This window comes from Acipenser ruthenus, chromosome 23, assembly GCF_902713425.1.
Source record: "Acipenser ruthenus chromosome 23, fAciRut3.2 maternal haplotype, whole genome shotgun sequence".
In the NCBI taxonomy this organism is placed as follows: Eukaryota; Metazoa; Chordata; class Actinopteri; order Acipenseriformes; family Acipenseridae; genus Acipenser; species Acipenser ruthenus.
This window is the reverse complement of record NC_081211.1, coordinates 7466950-7491839: the sequence shown is the minus strand read 5'-3', so window position 1 is coordinate 7491839 and position 24890 is coordinate 7466950. Positions and strand designations below refer to the sequence as shown.

At 44.8% G+C, this 24890-nt stretch overlaps 3 protein-coding genes across 6 annotated transcripts in view; all 3 read left to right on the top strand.

Moving 5' to 3' along the window:
* Positions 1 to 4324, top strand: part of LOC117412749 (polycomb protein SCMH1-like) — a 30858-nt gene extending 26534 nt beyond the window's left edge. For 3 of the 4 annotated variants that reach the window (XM_058997670.1, XM_058997668.1, XM_058997667.1), the window contains exons 12-14: positions 936 to 1115; positions 1427 to 1563; positions 2127 to 4324. In XM_058997670.1, the coding sequence (XP_058853653.1) occupies positions 936 to 1115; positions 1427 to 1563; positions 2127 to 2252 (443 nt within the window). In that variant the 3' untranslated portion in view covers positions 2253 to 4324. The remainder of the gene's footprint in view (positions 1 to 935; positions 1116 to 1426; positions 1564 to 2126) is intronic. The other variant, XM_058997669.1, reaches the window with a different exon arrangement.
* Positions 4325 to 11479: 7155 nt separating this feature from the next.
* LOC131699728 (uncharacterized) lies at positions 11480 to 12575 on the top strand. Its single transcript, XM_058997666.1, has one exon. It carries the CDS (start codon positions 11548 to 11550, stop codon positions 12394 to 12396), a length of 849 nt encoding a protein of 282 aa, XP_058853649.1. The 5' UTR covers positions 11480 to 11547; the 3' UTR covers positions 12397 to 12575.
* A 470-nt stretch (positions 12576 to 13045) lies between these two features.
* LOC131699588 (schlafen-like protein 1) lies at positions 13046 to 19203 on the top strand. Its single transcript, XM_058996669.1, has 3 exons — positions 13046 to 13564; positions 17968 to 18374; positions 18970 to 19203. Exons 1-3 carry the CDS (start codon positions 13447 to 13449, stop codon positions 19201 to 19203), a joined length of 759 nt encoding a protein of 252 aa, XP_058852652.1. The 5' UTR covers positions 13046 to 13446.
* Positions 19204 to 24890: the final 5687 nt, after the last annotated feature.

Here is a 24890-nt window from a genome sequence, read left to right as displayed (position 1 = left end):
TTGGAGAGGAGCTGCAGTATGTTAAAGTGTGAATGTAAAGCAGTGTGCTCATTTATTAGAACACCTCAAGATGTGTCATTTATATCCTTTATATACCAACCTGCACGAAAACCTCGGTGTGAGAATTCTCGGTCAATAATCAGTGATATAGAAACAATAGGCACTCCTGTGAAAATGTTAGAGCACTTTGTGCTTTAATTAGGCATCTTAAACAATAGAAACAAATAATAGAAACAATTGTGCTTTAATTAGGCATCTTAAACAATTTCTATGATTGTCAATTAAATGAGACAATCACTAATTTGCCTATTTTGACAACTTTCCAAGATTTTCAGTCACAGTGTTTTGATTTCATCTGCACAACAAATCAAAACTACAGAAGCAGCGGGGTGTTCTATTACATTTGCACACTTAACATGATTAGAGGTAGCCACTGAACACTTAAGAAGTAATTCAAACAAAATTAAAAAAGCAGATGAAAAGCCTAATTAATGTATTTAATGTGTTTATGTAGAATTATTGTGTTTAAACATTTAGAATGCTTTATCATAGACATTCTGAGTGCGAGATCGACACTCTCTGCAAAGTTAGTAAGTGTTGTTGCTACTAATATTTTACAGTGAGGACATGACTTGTATTGTGCCATATCTGAGAACCAGCCTTGTTTTTTTTTTTTTAATTATTATTTGGAAGTCCTTTTCTACTATCTGAATTGTTGAAGAAGTCTTTCTAGCTCAAGTAATGGTGGTTACTTGACCTCTTATGTCAATGCCTTAAGTCCATTTTATTATCTTGTATTGAAAGCCTTTGAAACATGCTTTAAAATAATCAAAGTAATGCATGGTTAAGTAATCAGCACATTTGAGGCTGGTAGTTAATGAAGTCTCTCTCTCTCTCTCTCTCTCTCTCTCTCTCTCTCTCTCTCTCTCTCGCAGCAGAACCATTCCTGCTAGAGAACGGTTTCCCCGGCCCCCCTGAGCACCGGCTGGACAGTCTGGACTCTGCGCTGACCACTGTGAATCAGGCCAGTCCGGCCAGGAGCTTCCGGTCACCATTCAGATCACTGAACCAGAGCAGCAGCCCTTCGGCCACGCTGCGGAGACTGAGCTCAGGAGGTGAGTCCCCCCCCTGGCAAACCTACAGCTTGCATTCCAGCCAGTGCCACTTTTATCCAAAAATGAGTTCCATGCAGTCAGTAACAGAATTGTAACCCATTTGGATACAGTCCAAGTTAGACACAATTTCAGATTCAGCATGGTTTAGGTCAAGGTTTAGCTCATGGCATCCTCCTATCATTTAATGATTAAGACATTAAGACTTGGAAGGAGGTTAGATTGGTTCATTGAAGTTCCAGGTAGAACTATCTCAATCACAGACCCCTGCGTATGTGAAGTGCTTTAGTGAGTAACGCTGCCACCCCTCCCAGGTTCGGAGCGGTTCCTGGGGTCCAGCCCTCGTTCCAGCGGCAGGGACCCCAATCTCTGGACGGTGGAGGACGTCATGCAGTTCGTACGGGACACTGACCCCCAGCTCGGGCCACATGCAGACCTCTTCCGGAAACACGTATGTTTTTCACTGTCCATTCTGAGCTAGGATTCAAACAGTCATTAATACTCCATTCTTAATACTCCTGATGTGCCGGGGCTATGTGTAGTGCTCAGATCCGCCCCTTTTTTTTTTTTTCCCAGTAAAGGAAAATTGTAATGTCGGACCTGGTCCGACATAGGACAGCAAAAGGTTAACTCCGCCAGCGCAACCTACTCTCTGTCTGTATCAGTATAGAGTACGTGGGGCTGGCAGAGCTGACAGGTCACATTGTCACATGATTTGGAAAAGGAAGGTTTTTGGTCTCCAGTTCAGATTCTCCAGAAAGTTGCAGCTCAAATGATTGGAGCTCAGTATTAGAGCAGCTCAGTATTAGAGCAGGAGGATCCACAACCACTCAAAATGATAGCAAACACAATAGTCGGGGGAAATGTAATTTTAAATGTAGAAAAAAGAAATGAAGTTGAAGCTACTTAATGAACTTCATGTAAGTTAGGGGTGCCTCCTATCTCTCGCTGTCTTAGTATCTGCTTCCTGCTTTGTCTTCCTGCTTCGTGACAGCTTGTCGGTTTGTGTTGCAGGAGATTGACGGCAAAGCTCTGCTGTTGCTACGCAGCGACATGATGATGAAATATATGGGCCTGAAGCTAGGCCCAGCCATCAAACTCACCTACCACATAGACAGAATCAAGCAGGGCAAGTTCTGAGAGAACACAAGACTTTTATACCTTTTCAAAAAAAAACTAAAAAAACAATCAAATCAAAATGCTGGGACAATTATAAAAAGGAGAAGAAAACGGTTTACCACGTGAGACTGTCACAGCCAAGCTCAGAGCAAGACCCTGCCACCCACTTTCTGTTTGTCTCTCAACCAAGGACACCTTTGGGGATTTTGTAGCATGCCGGCCCTGTGGGATTGTGGGTACAGAAGAGCTCGGCCCAGTGCTTTTTAAAAATAATAATAATAATAATGCATCGGTTTTTTTTGGAGGGGGGGGGGTTGGGGGTTGGCATTTTTTTATAAGGATTCCGAGGAACCACAGATGGGCGTCAACGCCATCTTTATGACTGTTTTTTATTACTGTTTAAAGATCAAGGTTGTTTATTAACACACTGTACAGCCCTGATGCATATTTTTTCTGTAAGACTGTTACCCAAATAAAATTAAACAGGTAAACACTAGCTGCTTTACTCCGCACGAGGCAGGCTGCCAAATACTGTCCATATTCCTGTTATACAATGGTATACAATAGATGTGAACACGCAGGCTTCAATAGCAATCATTTTTTAATGGTGTGCAATTCTCGCAGACTAGAGTTAATTTCTTACCCGTTAAATGTTTAATATGGAGGTCATGGGGTGCTGCTGGATTGGTGTATTGGCTAAAATTAAGATTGACCTGCATGTAAAAATGCTTTGTCCATTCATTATTTCAGTGTGTGTTTCACTAGTTTGTAAGCACATCAGCATCAAATATATGAATTCCTGTTTATACAGTGGCAATCTGCTTTTGCGAGACATACTGTATAACAGAGCAAGTAGCAGTCTGAGATTACACTTGGGTATACGCTGTTTTCTGTGAAAATGCTGTCAGGTCAATATTTAGGTTTTTTTAATGTGTTAGTCAAATAGTAAAATAAGAGGGAGTACTAAATCAGCCCATGTTCCTCCACAGGTGAATATTCGTGACGTGAGATTTTTCTTTATAAATCTACATTGCAGTGGCATTGTAAAGTGTAATGTTGTGTAGGTTGATTTCTTTAAAAACTTTCTTCTTTCTCTATAACTGTTTTCTAAAGCTAAGGGAAAACGATGTGTGAAACCTGGTTAGCTACTATTACTTTCTCAAAAAAGTTATCCAAAAGTGAGATGCAAATAAACAGCTGTCAAGGGCATATAGAGGTACTGTAATCAATGCTCTGCATGTATAAACCAAATCAGCGTGACACTCGCTGGTCACACCGGGTTGACACGCCTTTTAGCTGCAGTGACAGCCTAACTCAGTGTGGGAGGATTGTGGCTATGAATGCGGTGTTCAAGTTCATCCCACAGATGCTCGATTGGATTGAGAGCCAAGAAAGACGACCGAAATCTGTCACATGAACCCCTAAACCAATCGCAGACAATACCAGCATTGCATTATCTTCTTGAAAGACGTGCAAGTACAAATAGGGGTGTCCAGTACAGACAAGGGGGACAGGGGTGGGTTACAAGAAATGGAGTGGATAGAGCATTCTGAGAGCAGCCCCCAGGTCAATATTCAATTCTGAAATTTTGAAATTCATCTCCAGTTACTTCCTGGGGGTGTTGGACTGCATCATTTTGTGTTCTGGGTTCTGAATAATAACAGTATTGTATCATCTGTTTTATTAAGAGTAAATCCAGCCCTCATTAGCTCTGCTCTTCTCCTGCAGGGATAGTGACCATCTGGAAAGCTTGTCTCTAAACTGAGAGGCAGGGAGGGCATTCAGGCACCAGGCTTCCTGCTTATGGAATCCTCTGCTGAAACGTAGCAGGGTCTCAATTAAAAAAATATTGTTTAACAAGGCATTTTAGTTTTTATTATTATTATTATTATTATTATTATTATTATTATTATTATTATTATTATTATTATTATTATTATTATTATATGTACAGGGCTTTTAGGCATTTCAGGCATTTTATAAATTCCTGTTTTACTGTTTTGTATTCTATTATAAACATTAGAAGCCAATCCGATTATCAATATTTTTTCAAGACAGACATAGTCCATATTAAAAAAAAAAGAAAAAAAAAACGTATTGTAAATACTGACTAATTGGGACCGGAGAGGGCGTCCAATTAATCGAATTGTTTGGATAATGGAATTACAATTGTGAAACAAAACAATTTTAGAAAAATAAATAGCCTGGGCTATACCATGAGATATGGACTGCTAGTTAACCACTCTGAGCTGAGAGGTAGTATAGTACAGCCTGGCCAGAAAACAATAACATCATTATTTTTATATATATCATTTTATAAATAGCTGTCCTCAAAAATAAATTAAACGGCAGCAGCTCTGTGTTGCTAGGCAATGTGAAAACTGCCTAAAAGTTCTGGCAGAAGCAGCAGAACTCAGGAGAGTTCAGTGAGAGTGTTGCTCACTGCGCAGTCCTATCAAACAATGATGTCATTGTATTCCACACATAGCAGCAAGACTACTGTTTTATGTATCCATAGTGTTTGAATGGTGTGACGTCAATGGTTTCATCACAATGGACGAACATTCTTTTGCTGAAGTGTGGCATCAATTCAGGCAAGATAAAAACATCCCTTCTGACAGTTGCATTGTGATGGGCTAGATGAGTTAATTGCTGCTGCTAATGAGAAGCAATGAGTCTGATGTATTTTTATTTTCATTACAAGAAAGGTGGCACAGATGTTGAAGGTGAGAATAGTAATAAAATTAGTCTCACACTTTTAAGTTTTCACGTTAATCATGCAAAAAGCCCTCGAAGAAACTCTTAATTGTTTTTAGTAGAGAAAATATGCATATGAACCATGCTGAGGTCAAACTTGAAAATAAGAACTGGATGTAATAACAAACAGAAACAACACCAGGACTGGAAACCAAATACTAGGAATAATGCACAGGTTGTACTGGTTTGTGTTTATCAGGAGAGGTATGCCAGCCATTTTCATTGAATTTGGTTTATTTTGTCCAAAGCTGGTATGATTCACTAGCCTAGCAACCACCTAGGGGTTCTCATTGAAGGGCAGTGGTTGGGGAGTAAGAACGTTTCATGGAAGGATCCCCCAAAATGAAGACATAGCAACTGTTAAAGCATCCCAGTCATACCAATCAGAGTTCACATCCATGCGATTTTCCTTTTTCGTGTAAACGAAAAAAATAAAAAAAGTTAAAGGATTTCTCCTGGTGAGCTAGTTGTTGTTTCATGATGTGGTTTTCGTTCTTTTATTAGATTTTTATCTAAGAAGTTATCAAGCAACATGAGTGATATAATTGACCTTCCTTTACCTTTTTATGATATTTGCAAATGAATAGTTCTGAATGCCATTGCAAGTATATTGAGTATTGTTGTTTGTTGGACCAGGCACAGTGCTTTGAAAACACAAGGTACACATTTTCTGGAATGAAAATGTTTTCTGATTTGAGTTTAAAGTGATTGTAGCTAACAAAATAATTCCATAAATCCGACCTTTTGTCTAGTTTTGGGGGAAAAAAAAACAAAACTATTTTAAAACATCTAGTACTACACTTAAATATTTGTTAGCCATGCTTTCAATTAGTTCACTTGCTTAGTCATTTTAACCTGGAGGGTGAAATTGTCACTACTCCTTCAGTAAAAGTTTCTGCAGCTATGAAGTTTTGAAGCATTTTCCAAATCAAATTCAATATTTAATTAACAGAACAATTTAGATTGCAAATATCATAAAACGTTTTAAAAAATGTAATGTAAAAATGTCACTTATATCTACTTGCTCTTTAACATAAAGTCATTAAGAAAAGTTTTACATCACACTGATGTCATAATGGTTGCTAGGGTGTTTTTAAAAGCACATGATTCTGTAGCTCGCATGCAACAGGACTCATCTGCATCTAAAACAACCCTGAAATGTGTGTATTGGGGCGATCCCTTTTGGTCTGACACTGATAGGAACGAGATGTCTTTTTAAGAACAGCTTCCCCTGTAAAACAATTATAGGGTTTAAGGGAAGATCGATATCGTCTCATCACTGAAAGGGCAAGGTAAGATTGTTTCTGAAGGATTGCGATCCGAGGGAGCTATGAAACAGTCTGCTTCTTAGCAGGAAACATATTAGCAGTTATTTGGCTGAATGGGTTTCTGTGACACGGTGAATGGTGTGGTGCAGTAGAAAGTGAATGTCCAGACTGAATTGTCCCAAAAACAAAAAGGTTTTAATAATTAACAAACAAAAAGATCATAAAATAAATCCACTTGGAAAAATAATTAATAATAATAATAATAATAATAAATAATAAGCCCCAGTACCAGCGATGGTAATGGGGCAAAACTCAGCAACATCCAGCTAAACCAAAAGCAACAAAAACACACTCCAATAACCACAGTCCTCCGTGCACGAAAATGTGCTCTTCTTTTCCAGGGTTTGTGGTGCGTGCGTTGTGAAGTGCTGTGCGATGAGGGGCGTGCTCTGGGGTAAGTGCTGGCTCGCTGGCTACAGCCTCCCGTCCTCCCGCTCCTCTGTTGACACACAAACACAAAACACGTAATCACACAAAAACAAACATCGGCTCCGGCCGATCGCTTTTTAACTCCGCGCAAGGGGAGGTTTTGACGTAGCTGCTTCCCCTTTGTACCCAGCAAACTCCTCCCTGCAGTCAACGCGTAGCCTGGTTTCTCCAATAGAGGGCTGCCCCGCAGCTGACTGCACTGGAATCGTCTGGAGTACTTGCAGCTACGCGCCCCTCCTAATATGGTCACCTTCCGGTTTCCACCTACCACCGAGGTGGTAGATCTAGGAGGCAGCGTACCTTCCCCCTTACACAGCGCCCTTTCTAATCGGGAGGGAGATTTACAGCATCGATCCTTTCTCTCTCTATCACATATCTCACCCCTCAGAGTGATGCCGAAGGAACACTCGGCCAACTCTACATTCCCCAATGGTCCTCCCTCCCTTGAAAAAAAAATCTGCGTTTTGATGCTCCTTACCCGCACGATGCTTCACAGTGTAGTGGAAGGGTTGCAGCGCCAAATACCACCGAGTTATCCAAGCATTATTGTCCTTCATCGTGTGTAACCACCTTAAAGGAGCATGATCAGTGATGAGAGAGAAAGAACGCCCCAACAAGTAATAGCGAAGAGTGTGAGTAGCCCATTTGATGGCTAAACACTCCTTCTCAATGACGGAGTAGTTAATCTCCCTAGGAGCCATTTTTTTGCTTAAATAAATAACAGGGTGTTCTACCCCGTCAACTTGTTGGGACAGGACCGCCCCCAGACCAATGTGGGAGGCATCGGTCTGCAGGATGAACTCTTTGCTGAAATCTGGTGAAATCAGAGCCGGAGCTTGACAGAGTCGCTTCTTAATCAAATCAAATGCCTCCTGACACTGCCCTGTCCATTTAACTATTTTTGGAGCAGCCTTTCGGGTGAGATCTACCAGGGGGTTAACTATGGTGGCATACTCGGGGATAAATCGGCGGTAATAGCCGGCTAACCCCAGTAGCGATCTCACCTGTGACTTGGTTCTCGGGATCGCCGTCTCCACCAGCGCCTGGACTTTGGAGGCGATCGGCCTCACCCGGCCATTACCCATAATGTAGCCAAGATATTGGGTCTCCTGTTTGCCAAATGCACGCTTGCCCAGCTTGGCTGTTAGCCCCGCCTCCCTCAGACTAGAGGACGGCTGAAACTCTAACAATATGCTCCTTCCAGGTGGAGCTAAAAATCACCACATCATCAATGTACGCGGCGGCATACTGATGATGGGGAGCTAAGACCTGGTCCATCAGTCTCTGAAAGGTGGCGGGAGCTCCATGCAGCCCGAAGGGCATGGTCCAGAAATGGAACAAGCCATCTGGGGTAGAGAAAGCAGTTTTCTCTTTCGAGCTCTGAGTCAGTGGAATCTGCCAGTATCCCTTCGTCAGGTCCAAGGTCGAAATCAACCGCGCCTTACCCAGTCGGTCGAGGAGCTCATCCACCCGGGGCATTGGATATGCATCGAACTTGGAGATGGCATTAACCTTTCAAAAGTCCACGCAGAACCGAGTGGAGCCGTCCTTCTTGCCCAGCATCACGATAGGACTGCACCACTCGCTCCGGGAAGGTTCAATGACTCCAAGCTCGAGCATATCCTCCACCTCCTTGCGAACAGGAACCCTGCGACTCTCTGGGATCCGGTACGGTCTCTCCCGGACCCTGACCCCTGCCCTGGTGGAGTAATAATAGCATGAGAAATAACATTAGTCCTGCCGGGCAAGTCAGAGAAAACATCACTAAACCTTTCCACTAACTGGTAGAGCTCTTGTTTCTGATCCGGAAGTAACTGTTCCCCCATTGGAATATAAGTGGTAGCTGGTGGATTGACAGTGGGACCAAACTCCTCTTCCAAACTGTCAACAGCTACAAATAGGGCCTCCCTTTCATTCCAGGGTTTTAGCAAATTGATATGATAAATTTCGGTTTTATTTCAGCGATCGGGTTGTCTAATTTCATAATTTACTTTACCAATTTCCCGAACCACCTCATATGGCCCCTGCCACTTAGCATACAACTTAGATTCCGATGTGGGAAGTAGCAACAGTACTTTATCACCTGGCCGAAAAGTCAGAATACGTGCTTGTTTATTGTACTGTTGCTCCTGGCGATGCTGAGCTAGTTTTAAGTTCTCCTGTGCCAAACGACCAACCAATGCTAGGCGGTCTCTTAACATAATTACATATTTGACTATGTTTTTAGAAGTTTTTGCTTGCTCCTCCCACCCTTCTTTCACAAGATCAAGGATACCTCGTGGTTGCCTCCCATACAGCAGCTCAAAAGGAGAAAACCCGGTCGAACTCTGAGGCACCTCTCTCACTGCAAACATTAGGTAAGGGAGGAGTTTAGCCCAATGTTTTTGCTCTTGGTTGACAAACCGCTTCAGCATCTGTTTCAAGGTCTGATTAAAACGTTCCACCAAACCGTCCGTCTGCGGGTGATAAACGGAGGTTCGGATCGACTTAATTTGCATTAATTTGTATAATTCTTTCAAACATTGTGACATGAAGTTTGTTCCGTGATCAGTGAGGATTTCTTTCGGAATCCCTACTCTCGATATAATATTCACTAACTCTTTAGCAATGGCTGCGGCACTAGTGGATCTCAATGGTACTGCCTCTGGATATCTGGTCGCGTAGTCCACCACTACCAAAATGTGCGTATATCCAGAGTCAGACTGGCTCAATGGACCCACTATGTCCATAGCAATGCGCTCAAAGGGAACTGAGATCAGGGGCAGTGGGACCAGCGGGGCCGGGCGAACCCGCCCCGGCGCTACTTGCTGGCATTCTGGGCATTCCGCTACATATCGCGCCACCTCACTAAAAACTCCCATCCAATAAAATCGAGCCAATATTCGTTCCCGAGTCTTATCGATACCTAAATGGCCCGAACAGGGGACATCGTGAGCCAAACACATGATCTCACGTCGAAAAGACTGGGGAACGAGTAGTTGTGTTACAATCTGACTTGTGCTTGTGGCTTGGGATACTCTATACAGCAAGTGCCTGACAATAATGTGGTGGGGATATGTAAGCGGCCGGCTATCCTCTACATCCTTCCCCTCGATAGACCGAACCTGCCCCCAGATGTGGACCAGCGAAGGATCGTTCTTTTGTTCCAACGCTAGGTCCACATCTCGGTCCCAGAATTTCGGGATATCGAGCGGAGCTAAAGTAGCTTCAGCACTGGGGGCCTCAGTAACCTGCCCCCGCAGGTCACACTGGGTCCCAACCCCCTTTCCCTTACATTTGACTGATCCTGAGGCTTCCCCCACCAAACCCCAGCCTTGTTTCATTAATGTTCCTTCCCATTTTTCAACCCTTCGCTCTTTTTTAGTTTTTTTGGGGCGAAATCGAGAGTGAAACAAATCGGTGTGCAGTGGAAAGATATTCCCAATAGTTTCCCCCGCTGCTCCCATGGTCTTACCGGAGACTAGCTTTACCGTTTTATTAATCATTCTGTCAAAATGCGGCCAGCCTCGACCTAAAATAACTGGATATGGCAGCTTCTCTGCCACAGCCACGATTACGCAGCAGGCATGACATCCAACTGTCAAATCTAATTTGGTGAGGGGGTAGTCCTTGTTATCCCCATGAATACAGGAAATGACCACGACCCCTCGTGACCACCAAGGTACCCCCTTTAATAGAGCTTGTCTAATTAAAGTCTGCCCACATCCTGAGTCCACTAATGCGTGGGTGTTCACCTCACCAACCCGTACATTAACAACACAAGGCCCCTCCCAATCATTACCCCTGGACTTACCTGGTGCTGTCAGGACGTAATGGGAGGTCATACCACACTCCATGGCCGCTGGACAATTCCGCGCCAGGTGACTGACCTCCTGGCACCGGTAACATGTGGGGCGAAAGGGTGCCCACGGAGCCTGCGTGTCCCGTTGCCGGTTTGGCAGCGGGGAGGGGTACTCTGCTCTTACCCACCTGGGGGTCGCCCTCGCTCTCCACTGTGTTGGAGGGAGGCCGCCCATGGGGTGACGTTGCAGTGCTGGTCCGTGGGCAGTGGGGGTGACACAGGGTGGTGGTGGTGGTGTTGCCGCTCGCGGTCTATTGGAGGCAGGAGCAGGTGGGGCAATTACTGGAGCAGCAGGTAGAGCGTCCTCAAACCCTTAAGCCAATCTGACCGCTGCCTCCAGCGTGGTGGGACGGTGGCGACTGACCCAGTTCCTCTTGTCTGGCCCCAGCACCTTCACGAATTGCTCGATGGCAATGAGCTCGGTGACTTGCTCTGCGCTATTGGTGCCGGGGCAGAGCCACCGGGTCACGTGGTCCACCAGCTGTTGTGCCACCATGTGGGGTCGCAGTCCTGGGGGTTGCTGGTATTCCCGGAACCGGCGACGGTGGGTTTCCTCCGTGATGTCGAGTCGCTGGAGAATGGCCTGCCTCACACTATCATAGTTGAGGGCATCTTCATTGGTTAAGGCTTGGTAGGCTGCCTGGGCCTCCCCAATCAAATTGGGCCCCAACTGGGTAGCCCACCAATCCCGAGGCCACTGCGCTGCCGTTGCCTGCCTCTCAAAGGCTACCAAATAGGCCTCGGGATCATCCTCCAGCGACATTTTTATCACCCTTATCTTATGCGTCTCAGTTGTGAACGTATAAAATATATCTTTAAATAAGGACAGAAAGCAAAGACATAATTATCTTTTGATGTTTTTTTTATTACAGTTTTGTGGGCATAACACAGGATATGCTTGAGAAGGATCACAGAACTTCCCTGCCAAGCTTTCTGCCAACTCATTGATCCTGAACCTCTCATGAACAAGAAGCCCAGTACATACAGTAGGAAGGCTATTATTCCCAGCCGGAGGCACAGTGTCTCCACTAGTAAGATTCCTGACCCCAGCAAGAACAGACGCAGCATTTGCAGTAGTGCGTCTGATATTATCAGCAGCGCGCCCAGTCCCTCTTTCACCAAGCTTGTTGCCCTTATCAATGACCCTTCTGCTTCTAGGAAAAAAGACCCTCGTGGAAGTAAGCCCTTGAGCCCTGTGACTATGCTCCCTAGACAGTCCCCTGGTCCAAAATCAGCCCCCTCTTTCAATGAGGCTGAGTCTCCTACCCCTGATGCTGTCCCACCTAGTCCTGATGTGGCCCCCCCAAATTCACAGGGGGCTCCTAACCCAGAATCTGTGCCCCCTATCTCAGAATCAGTGACTCCTGGTGCCTGGGCTGCCCCCCTTAGCACTCAGGCTGAGTTGCCAAGCCTCCTAAGCAGTGAAGCTGACCCCCACAGGAATGAGGCTGGCCCTCCTAGTTGTGTGGCTGGCTCCCCACTGTCCCTGTTTATTTCCAACCTGAACCAGGATTTGCCCCGCTCTGCGCTGGCCTGCATGCTGAGAGAGGTGCTGTCAGAGCTGGACGTGAGCCTCTCCAGGCAGGACATCGAGGTGGTGAAGCGGCAGAAACGCTTCCTCGCCATCATCCACCTGCAGACGGAGCAGGATTTTCAGACCATACTGCAGAGCCTGGAGAGCGCGTCACACAGGGCCAAGCAGGGCGTCCTGAAGGACTTGGCAGCGTCCGGGAAGAGCCTGACTGTCCGGAGACAAAAGACAGACTCCGAGGTAGGAGTGGCTGTGCCATCAATACACCAAGCACTCTAACTGTGACACATTAACAAAACCAGTGCGTGCACATTCACAGAGTCCTCATAATCACATTGGTATACAACTGAGTTTAGAAAACTGTAGCCAAATGCAATCTGAAACATCAGCAGGAGGTCAGGATTGTATGATACAAGTTAATGCAAAAACAAGGCAGTTCTTGCGTTTGCCATGTAGAGTGTCACAAGCAGAGGCAGGTTTTGCAAATAAGGATGCCCACTTTTTGAATGGGGACCCTAAACAAATGGAAATACAGACCATTTCAAACTTTGAAAACTCATGGTTTAGCTCATGCTGACAATAAATTATCAAATGCTATATTTCACTGTAGAAGGATATAAATTCAGTGCTTTCCAAATAGTAATTTAGGATCCTCTTATTGAATCACAGAGAGGCTTATTTATTTATAACAACTTCAATTTCTCAATTTCTCAATTTCAGTACAATGAGCTATTGCTAGGTTACCAGCAATGGTAGCTCAGCCATACTTTACAAACAAACACGTTCAAAATCCTAACAATGCCGCACAATGGCTGTGTGCGATCCTCTGTGGAAGGAGTCGCAGGATTGGAACACTAAATCCTATATGTCTGTTGGGCTTAAAAACTTGTTCAGATGCATCATTACTTCTACAATACAGAATGAGGGATCCAGTATAGCGCAGCTCATCCTGGCAATGAACTCTCGATACATTGACGTACAGCTGGGAAGTTTCAAAGCTCACACTAACCTAATCGACCTGGCAGTGAATAAATCCCCTATTGATACTTTTCAATAGAATTAACCAGGACACTAACATTCGCTGACCTCATTAAACTATTCCTTGCCATTTCTTATTCTATACTGTTCTGAACAAACAGTGGCTGTCGTGGTCATCAACCTTTTTCGTCATGCTGACAGTCTTGTATTATAAAGGTATCCAAAATACAAATACAGAGGGTTCTGTTTTAGTCCCTGCAGCGTCCGTCCATCCCTTGCCTACCCCAGAAGAAACTAGCGCTGAGGAGTGGAAGCGACACCCAGGAGTCCCCTTTGGGGGGGAAAGGAGTCATGGGCACCCAATCCGACAGTTCCATCAGCAGGCAGGAGATTGTGGGGAGCAAGAAGCTGTTCTACGGGGAGCATGTGGGCAGTGAGACTCGCAATATGGAGTTCAAGCGTGGGGGAGGTACACTAGCCATTACTGGGATATTCCTGTTGATCTAATAGACCTCTTCGGAGTTGCCCATAATGCCTTATGTGTGGTTCTGGTTTGAAATGACACAAGACGCCCTGTTTGAAAGACCCCGCACATAAGGTATGATGGGCAACTAAATGGGTGTCGAATGTATGAGGAAAGAACAATACCCAAGATGCATCCTCTAGTTATAGCTGTTATAGCTAAATGTTTTTCCTTCTCAGTATTTTAATATAAAGTCACAAGTCTTAGTGGGACTTTGCACAAGCAGTAATCCATTGGCATGTTGTGCTGTGAATGAATGGGAACCTTTGTGAGGAGTGAACTGGGTATAGTTAGGGCTTCTAGTTTTTGGTTTTTATTTTCCATCTCTCCCTTTAAACCTTAACTGTTAAGCCTTAACTGAATACCAGATTGTTTAAATTAGCGATGCAATACTAGAAACGAACGCAGTGGAAATTAATAAACTGAATTTGGCGATTAGAGCCAGAACGAAATGCAGGTTCAAATAGAATCAGGTGAGATCAATGTACGTCGTTTGTTTTTCCTTTGGTAATTAGTGTTTGATTAAGAAAGCGAATCGGCTCAAAATATGTTTAAAGGGACATGACGTGATCAAAAATAAAACCAGAAAACTAGAAGCCCTAGGTATAGTTCACCTCATCATGACACAGTGCCTCCTGCTGGTCAGGCTGCTGTCTCGCAATGGAGACCAGGCTGAGGATTCAGCAGTGGGAATGTAGACATCCTGTTGATCTCCAGTCTTCCTGACCCAGCATTTGGGTTACATTTAAATTGCTAAGAAAATGGGATGAAAAACTAATTGGGCACTGTCACAAAGACTGCCAGAGTGGGTTGCGTCAGACCAGAAAGGATTTCAAACACAGAGACGGTGGTTGTGATGAGCCGAGTGCAATGGCTGCACTCAGCGTTTAATAACAAAATAAAAGGTTTAAACAACGGAATACAAAACAGGACACGGCACTTGACGCCAAAATAAAACACACAGACAAAACGACTGACACTTAACAAACGGTGCACGGAGACAAACAAACACGGTGAGAACAAACACTTATATTTACGATCTTTCGCTTTTAATTACTCCTCTCTCTCTCACCCGTTCTCCTCTTCCGAACACCCAACCACGAGTGACTAACCGTGCATTTATTTATACTGTTGTGCTGGGATTCAATTACGAATTAATTATTCACTTGAATCCCAGCACGTGAATTCATTACGTGAAACCCCGTGTTCACATATTATATTTTAAATGCACGTGCGTGATGTGCAATCCCGTGCCTAAATACAAATATACACTTTTTAAATACACGTGAAACACAGACCCGTTTATATCCCGTGCACCAATCTATACACCAACAGTAAAACACACGCATACATACATACACAGAACACACAAATGCACACAGGGGCGGGGCACTTTGCCACATATACCCCCCCTTGTGCGCAGCACACATGGCCTCAACGGCCACCTCCCCCCTTAAATACCCAGCAGTCCAGGCCAAAGTCTCGGGCTGGGAAGGGAGGCTTCAGTGGGCCCATGGCTGGAAATGCTGTCAGCTACCCTGCCGGTAGTGGCACGGCTGACAGCATGCTGGTCCCGTCCTGCAGCGAAAAAGCTGCGGTGGCAGGTAGTCCCCCGACCTCCCCCTTCTTCGTAGCCGGCAGCTCCCTCCTGTGGGGCTCCGGCCACAAGAACTCCTGCAGCGAAACTGCTGCTGGGGAAAGTGGTCTCCAGACCTCCTCCCCCTTCTTCGTGGCCGGCAGCTCCCCTTTCTGGGGCTCCGGCCACCGTACTCCCTGCGGAGGTACGGGCAGCAGAGGCAGCTCCTGCTCCTCTGCTCCTGGCGGTGGTGGAGGCAGAGGCAGCTCCAGCTCCTCTGCTCCTGGCGGTGGTGGAGGCAGAGGCAGCTCCAGCTCCTCTGCTCCTGGCGGTGGTGGAGGCAGAGGCAGCTCCAGCTCCTCTGCTCCTGGCGGTGGTGGAGGCAGAGGCAGCTCCAGCTCCTCTGCTCCTGGCGGTGGTGGAACCAGCAGGTATTCACCCTCTGCTGGTGGAGGTGGGAGGGGCCAGCAGTCCTCCCACTGCGGTGGAGGTGGAACCAGCAGGTATTCACCCTCTGCTGGTGGAGGTGGGAGGGGCAAGCAGTCCTCCCACTGCGGTGGAGGTGGAACCAGCAGGCATTCACCCTCTGCTGGTGGAGGTGGGACCAGCAGGTATTCACCCTCTGCTGGTGGAGGTGGGAGGGGCAAGCAGTCCTCCCACTGCGGTGGAGGTGGAACCAGCAGGTATTCACCCTCTGCTGGTGGAGGTGGCGGAGGTAGAGGCGATGGGGCTGATGCTGGCCACTCAGAGGGAGGCTGTGGCGGTGCTGGCTCCCTCTGCTGTGGCGGCTGGGCATGTGCGCGCCGTGCTGCCTTCAGCAGCATAGCTAGAGGCTGCTGGGGAACACCAGCATCCTGCCCTTCTCCCCCCAAAAAATTTTCAGGGGGTTGAGCCTGTAACTCCTCCCCTTCTGGCTCTTGGGACGGCACCAGCAGGTATTCACCCTCTGCTGGTGGAGGTGGGACCAGCAGGCATTCTCCCTCTGCTGGCAGCTTGGGTCCTACGGCTGTGGAAGCCCCGACTTCCCTCTTTTTGGGCTGTGGACGCACTGACTCCTCCCTTTTGGGCTGTGGACGCACCGACTCCTCCCTTTTGGGCTGTGGACGCACCGACTCCTCCCTTTTGGGCTGTGGACGCACCGACTCCTCCCTTTTGGGCTGTGGACGCACCGACTCCTCCCTTTTGGGCTGTGGACGTTCGGGCTCCCCCCACTCAGGCGTAGGACGTTCGGGCTCCTCCCACTCAGGCGTAGGACGTTCGGGCTCCTCCCACTCAGGCGTAGGACGTTTGGGCTCCTCCCACTCAGGCGTAGGACGTTCGGGCTCCTCCCGCTTGGGCTGTGGACGCTCAGGCTCCTCCCACTTGGGCTGTGGACGCTCAGGCTCCACCCGCTTGGGCTGTGGAGGCAAAACCAGCAGGCATTCACCCTCTGCTGGTGGAGATGGGGACAGCAGGTACTCACCCTCTGCTGGTGGAGATGGGGACAGCAGGTACTCACCCTCTGCTGGTGGAGATGGGGACAGCAGGTACTCCTCTGCTGGTGGTCCTGCTACCTGGGCTGCTGTTCCGTTTATGGTTGCCTCCAGGTAGCTGAGGACAAACTCCACACCTTCCTCCAAGGTGTTTGGGGTGTGTTCCTGCTGATATGCCTCCCATCTCTCACTGTCCATCATCCACAGGGCCCGGACGACCATGGGCAGAGACTGGGCCTCCAGCCCAGCATTCTCCAGGAACCAGCCCCGCAGTTTGATGGAGTCTTCTGCCATTGACTTTTTTTTTTTTTTAAATCCAGACCCCTCCTGGTCTGACGCTTGGAGGCGCGGCTATCCCACGAAGACACCACGTGTCACAAAGACTGCCAGAGTGGGTTGCGTCAGACCAGAAAGGATTTCAAACACAGAGACGGTGGTTGTGATGAGCCGAGTGCAATGGCTGCACTCAGCGTTTAATAACAAAATAAAAGGTTTAAACAACGGAATACAAAACAGGACACGGCACTTGACGCCAAAATAAAACACACAGACAAAACGACTGACACTTAACAAACGGTGCACGGAGACAAACAAACACGGTGAGAACAAACACTTATATTTACGATCTTTCGCTTTTAATTACTCCTCTCTCTCTCACCCGTTCTCCTCTTCCGAACACCCAACCACGAGTGACTAACCGTGCATTTATTTATACTGTTGTGCTGGGATTCAATTACGAATTAATTATTCACTTGAATCCCAGCACGTGAATTCATTACGTGAAACCCCGTGTTCACATATTATATTTTAAATGCACGTGCGTGATGTGCAATCCCGTGCCTAAATACAAATATACACTTTTTAAATACACGTGAAACACAGACCCGTTTATATCCCGTGCACCAATCTATACACCAACATTAACACACGCACGCATACATACATACACAGAACACACAAATACACACAGGGGTGGGGCACTTTGCCACAGGCACTCTAAATGAACAATTCACATTTTTATAGGGTCTTTCATCACAAGAATCTCAAAGCAATTCACACACACACACAAAAAGAACAATTAAACCATTAAATTAAAAACAGTCCAATACAGAATTTGATAATTTGCTAGAATTTGATTAAAAAAAAACTAGAACAATTAAACAAAAAAAGAAATAGAACACTTAAGAGTAAGAAAAAAAGGACAAAAAGAAAGTGCAGTTTTGATTGTACAATAGGAAAACTAAGATAAAAACGGACACGTTTCTATTATAGTGCTGTGACTAACACTGTCTTTCTGGTAGGGGAGTACCTGAGGATGGGGTTCCATCACCACCTGCGGAAGTATGCCTGTGCCTTCCTGAATGGGGAGGGGGGCAGCCTGCTGGTGGGAGTGGACAACGACGGTGTGGTGCGCGGGGTGGAGTGTGGTTACCGTGACGAGGACCGGACCAGGCTGCTGGTGGACTCTGCTCTCAAGGGCTTCCGCCCACAGGTGTTCCCTGAGGCCTACTCCCTCAGCTTCTTGCCCGTGCTGAAGGGAGACTCCACCGGCCTCTTCCTGAAGGTGGTGCGGCTCAGCGTGCACCCCCCGGCCCCACAGAGAGAGCCCGTGCTCTACGAGACGGACCATGGCGAGGTGTATATGCGACGGGACGGCAGCCTGCAGGGGCCCCTCAAAGCGAGTGACATACAGGAGTGGTGCCGCCAGGTGATTATACAACCAGAGAAAACATTCACACACTCGGGGTCCCCACCTAAAACAGAGATACATTTCTTAACTGTTGGGGTGGGAGTTATTTGTTTCTTTTTGTGCCACAGATTCAAAACAGTGTTTTGTTTTGTTTTTCTTGTTCCAAACCTGCCGCATGAAAAGCCAAGCCTCTGGTACTGTTATATTGCCATCAATGTTATGTTTCTCCTCATAGTGGTATCAGGAGAAAACAACATGACTAGCTGCAATAATAAATAACCATTAACAAAATGCAAACAGTCAATATCATCATTGGAATACTAATAAAAATACAGTATTTGACAGGTTATATTAAACCACACTGTCAGGTTGATTGGTGCTCAATAATTGTGTAGGCAAGGGCAACAGAGGGAACACTTGGTCTTTTGTTGTGTAATTAACACATTTTTAATGTGGTTTTATTCCATTGAATTAATACTAACTTCAAACATGTTAAAGGGAATTACTCCTTTTAATGAAGAATATCGCCTCCTTCTCTTCCATGACCCTGACCCTGCACTCTGTGTTATTCCTGTTCCTGGTGTCACTGACTCGCCCTGTTCTTTGCTCTCAGAAGTGGAGTAGTGAGGTGGTGAGGCTGCAGAATCACCTCAACTGTCTGCTGCAGGAGGAGAGAGCACTGCAAGACGAACTCAAAGAGCAGAAGAGAGTCCTTGCTGAGCTGCAGTGTGGAGAGAAGACTGGAGAGGAGTGGAGCCAGAAACACAGCCAGGGGGAGACCAGAGAAGAAGCATCACACATGGAACAGCCCACAGTCACATCATCAAAGATCTGCAAAGTCATGTAGCCTGGGCTGGGGAAACCTATACGGATTTCAAATGTATGACATAGAAACTATACATTTTATATAAATGGTTCATATATATATTTATCTTGTTTTATATGCCCCCTGTATGTTTTTTTTAATGTATGGTTACTTAGAAGTCATACAAAGCTGAGATCCATAAAGCAATTGAAAGCTAATATCCACAGTGTAAATCGATCGTAGTACAACAGAAACTCTGCAGCATGTCCCTGGCAATGGAAGTGACATTTCTTAAATAGCAGTCTGCACTTTCAACTCTGATGTGAAATAAAACACATGTATATTCCATGGGACTCGAAGGAGGAATATACCAACAATTCTATAACATTAGCAACAAACAACTTAGTGAGGGAAGGACCAGTTAAAGTAATGTCTTGATTACAGTGGATTTGCTAATCTGATCACTGCTAGTGCAAACTGACTCATAAACCGAACTAGGGGTTGACTACTTAATGTCTGGTGCTGTGTACTGTTGTGTAACACTCTGTTTGTGCACTAAATTTCATAACTTTTTAAAAACAATTGTATTAAGCTTCTAAAGTGTTATTCATATGGATTGGATTGCAAGCGTTGGAAACCTCATAATTACTTTCTGTTTCAATTCCAACAGCTGAATACGTTTAAAATATTGACATTGCTAGTTCGCTACTAGTACACACTTTAACACACAAAATCTTTACTGCGCTGGGTTCCAAGTGGCTCACCTGGTCACAGCACAGCTGCATGATGTGCAGGGTGAGTCCTATTGTCAGGGGAGCGCAGGTTCACGTCCTGGCTGTGCAAAGTCTCCGGTCTTTGCTGGGGATTTCGGTAGAGGCCGTCACATTGTCAGGGACTGTTTCTCCTCATCGCGCTACAGTGCACCCTACTGGCCAGACGCCCAGTGAGCTCAGGCAGAACCTGCAGGGCTGGCCTATGTCCTCCAGAGGGCGGTAGTTCGCTGACATCCGCTGTCGAGTTCCTGGGTGTAGATGAGGAAGCTGGCTCGTTCGTGGAATCGGAGGACGCCCATTGAACTTCCAGATCTCCTGAGCTGTGTGGGGAATTGCTGTGGTGAGGGGAAAAAATGATTGGACGTTCTAAACTGGGGAGAAAGTTGAGGGTAAAATAATTGGGCACACTAAAAAAAAAACTGTTACTGCTGCTGCTTTGAAAATGAAGTGTGTGATTAGTGGACTACCAGATTCTGAGTTCACTTTTCCAGTTGACTCATCAGTGCGACCCCTAATGTCGCTGTCATAATAGAACACAGGCTGATTGCAGCTGTAGAAACCAAACCTCAAGATCATAATCCAGAGATAAGTGCATGAAACACTTCCAGCATCTCTGTTTCATTTGAAGGCCATGGAGCATTTTAATTATGGTACGGGTGACGAGCAGCACTCCCAACTAATCACTATTCTGAACTGATTCTGATCCCAGCGGATTCAGACTAGCGAGACTGCTGTAGTTTCTGGCTAATTTAAAACCTTTGAAATCATTTTTGCCTTTGCTTTCGCATCTGCCTATAAACATTGTCTGTGTATATTTATTTTATACAAGAACATAACCAATCTAATGCTCTCCCAGAAGAGTCTATTGAGTAAAAACTCTGTAGTTCAGGGGTTCTCTAAGGCAAGGTATTGTTTGTTTTGTGACCCGCATATACTTTCACCTATCGAGCTACTTATGAGACTGAACATCCTTTTCAGTCAGTTAAAAAAAACAATGCCTGGTTTTTGTTTTTGGATCACTTGGTAACTGGTAAGATACAGGGGTGATTCTATCATACATAGATGTTTTTTGTTTAACTGGAAGCGAGGCTTCCTCGAAACCCCCCTTTTAGGACTTCTATTTGGACTCTCCCAGCAGGAGGCACAAAAAATTCAAATACACACCGACTCAGTTAATTTCTCAGCAATATATTTTGATAAGGCCTACTGATGCTTTTTAAGTAGTGTTTCATAATGGATACATTTGTTACCAGCTGAACTGAGATGTGTTATAACAGATATGGAAGCAGACTTTATGGCCCTGGTTAGAGGCATGCAAGTTCAGATGAGTCATCAGTAAAGGTAATTGTAAACATTTCTATTTTGTTTTTACATGTATTACTAACAGCGTCATGTCCACAGCTGTGCAGTGTTTTATTTGTTCTTAAATGATGCATTGAGTATGTAATGTCAAAATATATAGAGCGCTGTGTGGGCTGAAAAGACATTTTCAAAACAGACTTCCACCTGCTGCGGCCCCATGTCATGTTTCAGGGCTGCAGATGTGGCTCTTTAAAATTCATGTTTGAGAAACACTTCTCTAGTTTAAAAAAAACAGTAGAATCATACACCATAGCATTCTAGGTCCCAAAAGAGTCTATCAAACAAGGAAATAAATTGTAAATGATGTCCCTCTTATAAATTTCGTTCAAGTTGACTTGGTCTGTTGTTGTTTTTCATGGGACTGTTAACTAATAGTGTTAACTAGGCAGCATTGTGGAGTAGTGGTTACGGCTCTGGACTCTTGACCGGAGGGTCGTGGGTTCAATCCCAGGTGGGGGACACTGCTGCTGTACCCTTGAGCAATAAAACCCAACTGTATAAATGGGTAATTATATGTAAAAATAATGTGATATCTTGTAACAATTGTAAGTTGCCCTGGATAAGAAATAATAATAGTGTTTTATAAAAGTGAATATGACTGCGAACGCCTTCAAATAGTAAGAGAATATGAACTCATTAGAAATCACAAAAATGAAGATTGAACTACTGCTATTAAACATAAAAAGGGTTGGATTTATGCACAGGATGCACAGTGATTGAATTCTCATATGCAATAAATGATACATTTAAAAGGTATATACTTATAGACATGAACAAAAACAGAATCTCCATCGCTGTCAACCACTGCATATGAATGCTTTGGTATCACTGAAATCCTCATGCGATTACACTAACCAACAAGATTAATACAGGACCCCACATGACTATAAAGACTATGTTCTTGTATTGTGCCTCAGAGCTAATTCTTTCTTGATCACAAACTGTGCTGTTTCTGGCATGTTAAGGTTTTTCATCACAGGCACTGGAAGACACTGGGACTCATCATAGGCACAAGTTAAAGGGATATTAATCAGAGGCACTTCAATCTATATGATTGGTGTGAGTTTATATGAACTCCACACCTACTCTCTGTATATATACATGTAGAGTAGGTGGAGCTGGCAGAGACTGAAAGGTCACATTGTCATGATTCAAATGGAATTAAGAAGGATGTTCAGTGTTGACACTTAGGATCTATTTAAAGAAGACATATTTAGAGAAAAATAGCTCAACATTGGAGCAACAGGACCCAGAGCCACTCAGAATGACTGCGAACGCCTTCAAATAGTAAGAGAATATTAAAAATGACATCTGAAGCTACCGGTAAGCATTGGTGGTAATGTCCACCCAACAATGCAGCAGTTGTACCCTGATGGCGATGACTTTTATCAAGATGATGATGCACCATCCACTGAGCCAGACCTGTGTGTGGATGATTTGAGGAGCATGACAGGGATTTCAGGCATCGTCCATGGCCGCCACAATCCAAAGATGTCACTCTGATTGAGCATGCTCGGGATGAACTTGAACGAAGCATTCGTCATCACTGGAGACACCTTCCAGCACCTTGTGGAGTCTATGCCATGTCAAGGCTGATCAGTGCAAACTGTGGCCCAGCCCTATGTTAGGTATAGGGCTTAATAAAGTGGCCAGGCAGGGTACAAATGCATAACATATCTAACTTATCAGTAATTTAGTATTATGTACTGGCTAATTAACAATTTACTACTATAATGTTAAGGCAGGCTAAATAACAAGACTTCATTTCTGCAAATCTTCTATTCCGGTCTCTTGTTTTTCTGCTGTTCTGCAGCAGATGGCACCATAGTAGCATTTTTGTCTGACAATTACTGTTCACACTGTGACCACTAGAATGTCTGCTGACTGAATCATTCAAAACATCACCTTACAGTCATATCACAGTACTTGCTTCATCGCTCTAGAAAACAACAACAATGAATTGCCATATTGAACCACTCTTTGCAAACAGAAAAGTTCAAAAACTAGTAACAAGCAACTCAGTAGTTTAATCAAGCATTAATGTCCAACACAGTGGTCATTACCTGCTAGAGTATTGACTGTGGCATGAAGTGTCCTAAGCTGAAAGCGATTATAAACCAAACAAATGTGCATGAATGAAAGTTTAAATGTATATGGAAGTTTAAATGGATTGCTCAGGGTGCTTGATATTTATTTGCTGTTTAAAGTGATTTCCAAGATACTAAAGTCCTGTTAGCTTTGAGAGGGCACCTGTGGGACAATGACCCCTCTACTCAGAGTTTTTCAATGAATTTATGTTGCCTTCATGAAAATTATAGGAGAACACAGCCATGGACTTTGATAAAGACCCATGTGTGTGTAAAAAATGATCAGGCTATAAACAGAAACAAACAGAAGAACAACGTTAAGAGTCTGAACAGCACATGAATTCAGTCAGGAAACTCATGTGGTAGATTATTTATTAAAACACAGACTAGACAACACTACTACATTATACATGTTGTACACTCATTTTTTTACTAACTTCTATTAATGTCATAAAGACTTTACTTTTTCAACCTCAGCACAGCTCAGACTGCAGCTTGTCCATCATTTCAATGAAACTACACTTTCAAAATAGCTGTCTAAATAATTTAAAACGCCTTCCTGATCATATCCGGATACTGTACTCGTATTTGATTTAATATTCATCTGCGCCTGCAGCATTTTTAATTGACTGGTCTCTAGTCCCGTTTTTTCTCCCCCAGTGTTTTAATTCCAGCTCAGTCACACATTCTACTGTTCACAGTGCAGACGTGACACCTCCTTTGTCAACAAAGTTGCCGTTTTAAAGGTATGTTGTAAACCTGTATAGGCTATACCTTTATAGCTTGTTTTGTGTAACTCCCTTGCTAAACAAGTCTGTCACTATGTGACAAAGTGGTTAACGGTGTGCAGATGCAGGAATGCAGCAGTGTGCAATGAACAGACATCGATAATCCAGGTGTAATGATATTTTATTTATAAATCGAATGGTCTGATGACACAAAGCACAGTTAATAATAATGATAACAAGCAATACAGCGGCATGTATTGATTTGTTGTAATCCACGGGTTGGTCCTGAAATAATAACAGTCCCGATCTTTTTACACCCACACAAAACGCAATCACCAGTCCACAATGTGTGCTCTAGTGCTCGTGGTGCAAATACAGTTTATCATGAAACAAAACAAACAAAACACTCACGATTAAAATACAGGTTCTCCTTCCGATTCAGCGTTAAACCATAACAAGGAACAGATCAGTTCGCTACACCCCCTTTTGTACCGTCAATCATAACCCCTTGGTTAACTAGTGCAACCGCTACTCCAATCCGCGGCTGCCACGTCGTTTCCCTTCCGGGTCAATGATTTAGTGTATCATAGCTCTGCCCCCTTTCTAGATGACTGACTTCCTTCTAACCCTGGGAATGAATTGTCTGTACATCCAGTCCAGGGCACTCTGTTCCCTTTACAAAGCACCCTCACAGGTCGGGAGGGAGATTTATCACCAAGAAACATTCTGTCTCTGTCACGCAGTAACATCCATCTCTCACCACAGCTGTACATTCAAGA

Coding starts and splice junctions, on each gene's coding strand:
- LOC131699728 (XM_058997666.1), top strand. CDS start 11,548: ATGAACAAGAAGCCCAGTACATACAGTAGGAAGGCTATTATTCCCAGC.
- LOC131699588 (XM_058996669.1), top strand. CDS start 13,447: ATGGGCACCCAATCCGACAGTTCCATCAGCAGGCAGGAGATTGTGGGG. Junction 13,565..17,967: donor GGAGTTCAAGCGTGGGGGAG/GTACACTAGCCA, acceptor TCTTTCTGGTAG/GGGAGTACCTGAGGATGGGG. Junction 18,375..18,969: donor TACAGGAGTGGTGCCGCCAG/GTGATTATACAA, acceptor CTTTGCTCTCAG/AAGTGGAGTAGTGAGGTGGT.